The sequence below is a fragment of the Phaseolus vulgaris genome, chromosome 2, assembly GCF_000499845.2.
Source record: "Phaseolus vulgaris cultivar G19833 chromosome 2, P. vulgaris v2.0, whole genome shotgun sequence".
NCBI lineage: Eukaryota > Viridiplantae > Streptophyta > Magnoliopsida > Fabales > Fabaceae > Phaseolus > Phaseolus vulgaris.
The window spans coordinates 7189323-7200129 of record NC_023758.2 but is presented as its reverse complement, the minus strand read 5'-3'; the positions used below and the strand labels follow the sequence as shown (position 1 = coordinate 7200129).

Below are 10807 nucleotides of genomic sequence, written 5' to 3'. Positions count from 1 at the left end.
GATTCTGTTTTATTGTATATATGTTTTAAATTTTTTATGAAGAGAGATATATTTTGAAATAAAAAATAATATATATATTTATGTATAGAGATTTTATGATGTAGTATTTAAATGTGACAAATAGGAATCACCCATGGGTTTTAAAGAAAAAGGTAGTATAGTCTGATATCCTTTTGTGAAACCGTGTGAAGTTCTTTGGTAAACTGCAGAACATCCATTGCCCTCTCATAGGACAAATAATCACCTTACAGTGACAAAGTTTTCCAACTAGTCTTGTTTGGTTTCTACTGATTTCATTTTATATATTATTTTCAGGATAATCAACACTCTTCATTAAATTATTACCTTCACAGGTCACTGTTGTAAAAATATTATTCTAGACTTATGTAGGTATTTAAGAGAAATATCAGGTATATTGTTTTAAACTGGTACTTTGGCAGAAACAAAATTTCCCAGAAACAAATTGTACCTGAAATAATGACAAGTTTAGTTCTAAAAATAAAAGCATGAAAATGTGTAGTGATGCAAAATATATAGAAGAAGGATCTTATAGGCAAAGATGTATAATTTTATTCGAAAAGGGTATGGGGGAAGCAGAGAGAAGAGGGTCACATAAATGCATTAATTTGATTTGATCGTTGCTACTCCAAGCTAGGATGGGAATCCAAATGGGAAAGCACCCACAGAGAGACACACATCTCTCAAATCTACATCTTAATATCTTCTTTTGCCCCCAACCAACCACACAAATCACATCACTACTTCATATCTCCATATATTCCACCAACACGTACAATGGCTTCCCGTTCAAACGCTCACGACCCTGTCACGTATTCCCAATAAATCATTAACAAACATCACTCCACACACAACAACTACTAATTCACAAAACCTCTTTTAAGCTGAACGAAAATTACAAAACACTTCTACAACAACGAAGACAAATCATAGTCCACAAGGGACCAGCTTTCAATTTAAAACATACATAAAGGTACCGAAAGAAAATAAAGTGCATCAGATATTTTCCTATTTTCCTAGGCAACCAAACAAAATTAAATGGAAATCAAACCTACCATGCCAAAGTAGGCTTGCAGCTAGCAAGCAGTAGTCTAAGAAATACAGAAACGTGACAAGGTCATATTCAAATGTTGAGTCATCTCTCTCCTATAAGTGAGTGAGTCCTATCTGATATTTATTAGGAGAGATAAGGATACAAGATTTGAACATGACCTGACATGTAGATGAGATGATCCATCCCCAAACAAGATATTTAGAAAATCCAAAATATACATACCTTCAATTCCGGTAATTCAATTACACATGCACACTCCACTACTTCTGCTCCCACACGTTCTAAATCACAGCAAACACATCAATGTAATCAAAATCCAAAAATGAAATTAACTTGGGGAAATAAAGATGTTTAAACTGAGGTGCTTGAGCTGAAGTGCAGCTAAAAGTGAATTCGTGATCCTAAGGAATTCAAATTCAATATATGATCAACACTGGTATCTACTTATCCGTTAAAGGATTTTGGTCAGTTAATAAAATGAATCTCTTTATACATGATTGGAAGTAAAAGCATGACTCGTAAACATACACACTATTATTCCTAATTTGCATACTTTAGAGCGTGTTTAATTTATTGGTAGCATGTGAGAGGAAGAGTTGAGCTGAATATCCGTTGGAAGATTTCTAATGGAAATTCAAACACAACTTTAATTTAATACCTTTAGGTTTTTCCTTTCTATGTCAAAATGATAAATAGGAGTCAGTCGCAGGGAAACAAATCCCTGCTGACAAAAGATAGCCAGAAACAAATGAACTACAGAAAAAGATATTGGGGCCTGAGCAACTTTCAATGTTGCAGTTGAACAAATTAATAGATCATCAACATGTAAAACAATGTCATGTTCTGATCAAATAAATGTCCATCAATGTTACAATAAATGTCCATTTATGACAAGATTTGCTCACAGGGACTCACCTAGCAAATCCATAGCTGCACAGAGTGTTCCTCCCGTTGCAATCAAATCATCAACCACTAAAGCACGCTCACCAGGTTCAACAGCTCCAACATGCATCTCAATACAGTCCCTTCCATATTCCAGAATATATTCTTGAGAAATAACTTTTCCTGGCATTGAGGTAAGTTTTTGTTAGAATAAAACTAGAACATAAACATTTCATAGTAACAATCTCAGCCAAACCTTGACAAAGCTGGAGTAACATTTCAAGAGCAATTTATTGAAGCACATATTCAAAATTTGTTCCAATTTAAATATAAGAGCCTGAAGGGTTATATAAAAAGAAAAAAAGATACAGAACGAAAAAGGGTAATTAAGAGGGTAAAAGGTCGAAAAGACCACAGATGGGCGAAATAATTGTTTTCGAAGACTGCACATTCATCATTAATCAATACTACACTTTTGTAGTGGGAAAATGGGAAAAAGATCACAAAGAAACTATGGACATTAATCAGGACGAGTTTCGCATATATAGATAACAGAAACTGCATAATTTTAGATTTACCATCTAGATTTGCAAGGTCCAAACACAACAAACAAATACTTTCTTAAATATACTAAGCATCAGTACATGCCAAGTAGGTTGGTGAAACCATGAATCGATGTTGAACCGATTGAGAAATGTTTAAAAAAATTTAAAATTAGGAAAGCAACAGATTAAGTACTGAACAAAATATAGAAACATAATTTCCTGGCGAGAACATTAATCATAACATTGTAATAGTGATACAATCAACACGGTAATGAAAGTAAGATATTTTTTTTAAAATAGGTTCTAAATCATACCAGGCAACTTCTTTGGTTTCCTCAATGGAACAAACTTGGCGCCTATAGCCAGTGCAATGGGAGGACCAAAAATAAAACCTCGAGCTTCAATTCCTACATAACATAATTATTGATCAGAACGCAATATAATGGACAATAATACATGCCCTATTGCAGATGACATGTAGTTCAACACCATCAAGGAACCGTGTATTAGTAACAGTGTGCTACATTACTTGCTAAACACGAAAAGATCAAATGATGTAAGAAAATTTGACCATTTATGATCCGAAATTTGCTTTGAAGTGTACAATTTTAAATGTTAGTATCATCATCTTCACAATTTGTCACTAAATAACATGAATTGGACAAACGATCTATAATGCATAGAGAATGTGAACATCAAGGATGTAAGAATTTGACTAAAAATATACAATCTAAACCCAAACAATGCAAGCAAGCTTATTCAAGCATGCTCACTTCAACACTCCCCCACCCACCACTCCAATTAAAAAAAAGAGAAAAGAAATAAAAATAAATAAATAACAGTGGAGGGAATCATCAAAATCACCCTATTCTCAAACAGAAGCAAACACCCAAAAGTCGAAAACAATAGCAACAGATTTAATATACAACGATGCCAGTTGCTAAAGGACCCATTAAACAGTTACCAATCCACAATAATGCGAATTGGTAAAATTCTACATCTCATACTGGACTCTATAATTGAAAAGAAGCTTCTGGAAATGTCTCCGATATATATATATATATAGACACAGACACGCTAAAAAAGCCAAATAAGCACACAAGGACAAATCCTAATGCACATGAAAAGAGACAAGTGACACCCAACCCGATTGCATTGTGTTTCATTTTCTAATCATACATAAAGAACTGAAACCGGTGCAAAGGACCTACCAGCAATTCAGATTTCAATTTACCCTTGAACTGTACAGAAAATCGGACAGTGATAAATGGGACCTCCAATCTAATATTTGTTCAAACACAAAAAAAACCGCATGCATTACAACAACATCCATCCAAGGCACCAAATTAGACAGAACAGAACCCAACACATGATAGCCCCAGTTTCATAGCTTCCATACCATGTTCTCCGCAACATATCACACTAAACCACCCTCCAGCATATCTGGTGATGTCGGGGGGAAAAGTTTAAAGCAGAAAAAAGCTGCAACAACGCAACACACAGAGGGTACAAAAGCGAGAAAACCAAGCACGACGCACAGTGGCATAGTACAGAACTAGTAGCAGTTCCTCACTTGCACCTTAACAGTGACACTGGTTTAGTGACGTAGAAAGGAACAGGAAAGTGACACGGGATAGAGCAAAAAAATTAAGTAAATACTAAACAAAAAATACGAGTGAATTGAGGAACCCACAAATAAAAGGAAACAGTAAAATGGAGGAAAAATGAAAGAGGGAGTTGAAACATGCGTCATGGGGGTCCACTTTGCACAAGTTGGAAGCCATCACCAATGGTTGTTGTGCTCCATGCAAATTGAATCCAGCCACATCTCCACGAACAACAGAATTTGAGATTTCAGAATGGTAATCAGTGCGTTGAATCGGAAGCATGGGTACACTTCCGTGATCCATTTCCCATTCTTTTATCTTCTTTTTCTAAATTAAGCTTCTATTTTATCTTTCATCATTATCTTCTAATGGATAATACACAACCACATTGTACACAAAAATTAGTTGGATATATTATGCAATTAAATCGACAATTATTTAAATGTTGTTTAACACACAGTTGGTTACATTATTAATAAAGAGAGGGAACAGTTAGAAAGTTGTGTGAAGGATTTGTGGACAAAGAAATGGTTATAATAAGATGAAAGGGTTCAGACTTCGGATTTGATATTTCTGACAGGTAGGGCTCATAAATATTTTACTCAGACTTAATGGCCTTTTTTTCTTCTATATAATAAACCCGTTGGGTAGGTATCCCTTGAAAATCTTGAGCACTAAAAAACGATAAATCTGGATCTGAGACTGGAGAAAGTGAAATTGAAAGACTGTTAATTTGTATATTCGTCTCTAAATTACATTATATTGCTGTGATTCTTCTCGTAATTCAAATTTGAGCAAGAGATGTCTAGATGAAATTCTTTATAAGAATTTATAAAATGAAAAATAATAATCAAAATAACTTTATTATTACACACTCTCATAATTTTTTTTAATTTCTGTATGAATTAATTTTAACTTGTGAAACAAAAACAATTTTATTTTATACACGTATGTTTTAATTTTTTTTTTTAAGAAAATCATTCAGACATTCTAAAACAGATAAAGAAAAACTGAAAGAGGTAACGAACAATTCTTAGAATGCAGAAGATAGCCACTGAAGGAATGTGCAATTTAGATGAAGTAAGGTATAACGAGATTGCTGTCAAAGCCAATCTTGTATCGGAACAAGTATTTTCTGTACCCAATAACAATACTTGTTTTAAAAATATAGGATAACAGCAACAAGATTGTTGAAAATTCCAAGAAGAATGAATGTGATCCTAAATTCTAAGAAGGAAAAAATATGTTACTCTTAGTAGAAATTCCATAGCAATGGAGAACCTCTAATACTTCTGGAATTATGTTTTCTCTAGTTTTTAAAAAAAAACACAACTTTTAGAAACCATCGCTCACATCTAACTTTAAAATAAAATAAATAGCACCTCTCTTGTATTTAAATGATAATTATTTTCTTATATATTTTTCTTTATAAAGTAACACTCTATCTCTTATATTTTTTTAAAATATAATATTTATTATAACTTAAATAAAATATATGAAAAATAAAAAGTAGTAGGTACTACCGATATTTTACATGTTTTTCTATGTTTCTCTTTAATTAAATATCTTTAACTAGTGTAATTTTTTACTGAACTTTTTTTCTTTGTTTGAAAAAAAAAACAAACAGAACCTAGTAAAATGAAAGATGTTCAAAAGAGAAAATGAGAATAAAAATAAGTAAAAATTAATACAGTAAGTAGTTTAAAATTACTTGTTTCTCTAAAGTGTCTCTTACCTTAATTTCAAGTTTACCCATTCTCTAAAACCAAAGAAAACCAACCTAAAGAAATCAGGCAATCATTTTCAGCCGTTGATCATGTTTTGATATCCATGTCAAAAGCAGCAGTTAGAGTGGAGATGTCCATTTCTTCCACTAGCCAACATAGTCAAACCAAAAAACCAACTCTCAGAACCCACAGTGACTTCCATTCCATGATGTCCCTTAAAACCAGTCAAAAGCACAACCACAAAACACACCATTACTGCATACTCTCCCCAAATTTCTCTTCACCATGGACACCACCACCCTCTTCAAGCTAACCCATACACCAAAAATCAAATCAACTCTTTCAATGTTGATCCATTTTTATTTTTTTCCTAAAAGTAAAAGAACAACAGCCTTTTTTTTTTCCTTTTGTTTACCTGCAACGACAGAAATGTTTTTGCCCTTGTATCGCTCAACGAACAAATCAATTGTGTCCTTAAATGCTTTGGGATCGAGCAGTAGAGTAGTAATGTCTTGGAACATAATACCTGTCATTGCAACCAAACAAACAATTAGAAGGGAAAATAAAAGTTAGAAAAGAAAAAAAAAACAGAAACCTCTCAAGCCTATCTAGCTTTTTAGAAACTGGAAAACGGAACTGAAACAAAACTTGAGCGAATCCAACGTTGTTTGGTTTCTTAGTCCAAAATAAAAACATAAAAAAAAAAAGAGAGAAGATTAAAAAGGGACAAAAGGAACCGGATTTGGGGAAATTTGGGACTACTCGAATCTTAGTTTTGATGCCATGAAGACGAGGATCCTGGTCTTTGTAAGCCGACATTGTACATATAAGTGGGGAAGTGAGTTTGAGTAGAGTACAGGGAAGAATGGGAAAGGAACACAAGAAAGAGAAGAACAAGACCAGGATATTTATAGAGAGAGAGAGAGAGAGAGAGTGCGTTGGCAAAGATACACACATCTACCAAGCAAATTGTGTGCAAGATGAGAATATTCAAAATATTTTGTAACACATTCGGATTCAAATTAAGTTACAAGAATTGTAAAATTTAATCAAAAAATTGCTTCGATATTAATTGACGTCGCTGTTTGTTCTACTGTGTGGCGAAACTCTCAAATAAGATTGCGATCTTTTAAAAAAATGCACACACTATTGTTAGGATTTATTCAGGGTACAAAAGGATTTTAAAATTCGATAGTCATTGTCCAGAGAGGAATGGTGTATATAAAAGCATATAATATATGCTGTGGGATTTTTCTATTTATCTTTCATCCTGTAAAGTATTGCCTATAATGAATGAATATCTACCATCTAAAAAAATATAACAAATAAGTCTCACGTTTATTCGATGAAATGAAAAACCTTAAAAGTGCTTTTTATTTTGTAGTCAACATAATACTAATTATTATTTTTTACTTAATCCAACCAATTACTTTGTCAGATGTATATCCATATTTATACAACAGCTGTTCGCCTAATTATTTTTCTGTTATATTCACTCCTTATCACTTAACTTCCCCTATTCCTTAATACTGTTAGTTTAATTTTTGTTGTATAGGTGAAATGTAGTTTTAATTTATAACTTTTGTGTCATTTTTGTAATATTTTTAGTTACATTAACTAAAAATTATATCATGCAAGTATTTATCTAATTAATATATATATATATACAACTAATTATATAGTTTCTTAAAATATATCTCTTTTTATATTATAATTTTATATTTACATATTTTAAAATAAAATATAAAAACAACATAAACACATTCCATCAATTCAGAGTAGAATTCTATCACCTACAAAATCATATGTTATTGTGTAATACACGATCATCACACAAATTAAAGAAACAAACACAACACAAACAATAAAGTTAGCAATTTTTAAAAACTTCAAATCACACACTTAAATTTCACCACTTTTCATACAATTTAATAAAGAAATCAAGTGTATATAAATAATTCATAATCCATATTATTCATGTCAGCAATTCATTGACAAACATACACAAACATTTGACTCTACTTTTGGAAGACTTGTACATTAACTTACACTCACAGATCTGCACTTGTCATACTATCTCATTGTAAAATCCACACAGATATGCACATATTAATCTCAATATCAAATACACCACATGAACAGGTTAAAACTTCAACTGACTTTCTACTCATATCATTTGCAACTACATTTACTTTCCATGGATGGTACATTAATTGGAATATCAAAATTCATCAAAATCCTATTCATCTTCTTTATTTCATGTTTCATTCTTTTATGACCAAATAAATATTCTAGACTTTCACGATCACTAAACACATGAAAGTGAGCTCCCTATCATTAATGTGTTCATATCTTCAAAGTAAACACCATAACTGCTAACTTTAATCATAAGTATAGTATAATTTCTCTCATAAATTTTGAGTTGCCTTGAAGCATAGGCCACTATTTTCTTCTCATACATCAAAACATAACTCAATCACTGGTGGAAGGCATCATAGTAAACCTCAAAAGATTTCTTTGTAATAAGAATTACAAACAGTAAAGCACTAGTTATTCTTTTATTCAATTCTATAAAACTCTACTTACACCTACCAGTCCAAGTAAAAGATTGATCATTGCAAGTTAATTGTGTTAAAGGTGTTACTACCCTAGAAAATTTTCAATGAACCTCTGATATTAGCCAATTAAACCCACAAAATTCTTTATCTCGGTAACTGTCTTAAGGCGTTCCATTCAAACATTATTTCCATCTTAGTTGGATCCCCTGATATTCCCTTAGCTGACATCATATGCCATAAGAAGTTCACTTCCTTCAACCAGAACTCCCACTTAGAGAACTTAACATACAATTGTTTTCTTCCTTAAAATCTCCAACATTGTCCTCAAATGTTTCTCTAACAACTTCCTAACTTGTTTCTTTGGTTCAATCAACTCAATTGGGGTCATTATGTAAGTTATCATCGTTAGGATAACGAGTTTTTATCAATATGCGAGGAATCGATATTTAGGAGACTATCTTAATAATTTTATATGTGAGAAATCGTTATGAATGAATTTTATATGACCATCAATATCAATTAAAAGATAGAATATTATTATACTTTTCAAAATACAAAAGAGTGAGAAGGATGAATCCCAATCCCAAATTTCTCAATTGAATCAAACAACTCTTTACTTTGCTTTATTTACATTATTGCAATCATATACAATAAACATCCTACAAACTTTTACTTAAGTGAATCTTATACCTAAGAATTCAACTGTTCCTTGTGGGTTCGAAATTCGTCTTTAGGGACAAATTATTACTTATAACACGATACATTTGCTGTAAAATAGTCATCAAGTTTTTTATATCGTTGTCGAGGAACACTTTTAATTTTGTTAGTACAAATCCCTAAATATTTTGAATATTTTAATTGTTTTTGTTTATTGTTTTTATTTTATTTTATTTTATTTTAATTGCATAGTCGTTTCATTTTAGTCTCAGATTTAGTTTGAATTTATTTTATTTGTTTTCATTTTTAATTTAAAAAAAAGTTTATTTTGTTTATTGCTAGTGTATCCTTGTGCTAATCCTTGAGTGAGTTGTCTTATATGATATTAAGAGGTGAAGTTCCCAAAGACCAATTATTATTTGAATTAGAGATTTAAAACGCAACTAGAAGAAACAAATAGACAAAGAGAAAAGGAAAGTAACGAGACACTATAGAAGAATCCTCAACCATGTCTTCATTTCCCATTAATATTTTTCAAAAAGAGAGTATCATGGATGAAGAGCAAGCACCACCTCATAGGGAACACTTGGAGATTATTGATAAGTGTTAGATTTTAGTAATATTTCATATTAAATTATGTAGAGGAAAATAATTTACAAAGATTTTTTTCCATTATCTCGCTACATCAAAGCAAAGTCTGATATTTTTATGCTCAGGCAAGGACCAGATGAAGCCTTTTGTGAGACATGGGAGAGATTTAAAATGATGATGAGAAAATGCCTAAATCAATGGGTTTGAAGACAATGATCAATTGAGAATCTTTCATAATGGTCTCAGATCTAATACCAAAATGCTTCTAGATGTTGCAGTTGTTGGCACAATGATGGTTGTTGATGTAGAACAGGCGACAAAGATTATTGATGCATTGATATCAACAGATTATCAAGCCCAACATGATAGACAAGGTATTCAGAAGAAAAGGGTTGTTAGAGTTGAGTACTTCAGATGCACTCCTGGCTTATAATAAAATTCTGACACAACAACTTGAAGCATTAATTGCACAAATGGTTAATTGCCACAACAATTACAAGATGTTCAATCTTCTCAGAGTCATAGTCAACCAATAAAGTGTGATTGTTGCGAAGGTGATCATCCCAATGGTCACTCTTCTTATCAAAATAATTCATCTGATGCAAAAGTAAATTATATGGGCAACTAAGGAAGGCAAAGTGGTCTCTCCAACAATAATAATTATTCTCAAGGTTGGATAAGTAATCAAAATCAAAAACTTTGGGTGGAAACAATATAGTGGTTCATTCAACAAGCAAGACCCTTTCCAACAACAACAACCCCTATGTCCTTCAGTTCCTGAAAGACAGAACAAATTTAAAGATACCTTGGAAAAATTCATGAAAGCTACTATGGTCAGCTAAGAGAATAATATGATGATAATAAGAAATTTTAGAAACGTAGCTGAGACATATTGCCAAACAATTAGCAGAAAGACAAAGTGGTCAGTTTTCAGCCAACAGAGACTAACCCAAAGGAATAGAGTAATATAATTACCACTAAAAGTGGTAAAATAGCAGAAGAAGGGGATGATGATAAATTAGTTGATGAAAAAGAAAGAAAAAATGAGACTAAGAGAGAGATGAGATGGAGAGGGAGAAGAATAGGATTGAGGAGGAAAAAAAGAAAAAAGACAGCAAAATAGTAAAAATAAGGAGAGAGATATACCTTTAAAAGATTTACCATATCC

At 32.0% G+C, this 10807-nt stretch overlaps 1 protein-coding gene across 2 annotated transcripts; it reads right to left on the bottom strand.

The window, feature by feature from the left end:
* Positions 1-547: 547 nt before the first annotated feature.
* Positions 548-6873, bottom strand: LOC137810536 (adenine phosphoribosyltransferase 3-like). Of its 2 annotated transcripts, none has more exons than XM_068611870.1 (6): positions 6571-6873; positions 6249-6359; positions 2814-2906; positions 1988-2137; positions 1295-1353; positions 548-823 (listed from the first exon to the last, which is right to left on the bottom strand). In XM_068611870.1, exons 1-6 carry the CDS (start codon positions 6788-6790, stop codon positions 764-766), a joined length of 693 nt encoding a protein of 230 aa, XP_068467971.1. In that variant the 5' UTR covers positions 6791-6873; the 3' UTR covers positions 548-763. The 2 variants fall into 2 exon arrangements, with proteins under 2 accessions (XP_068467971.1, XP_068467972.1); XM_068611871.1 differs by having other exon boundaries at positions 6596-6808.
* Positions 6874-10807: the final 3934 nt, after the last annotated feature.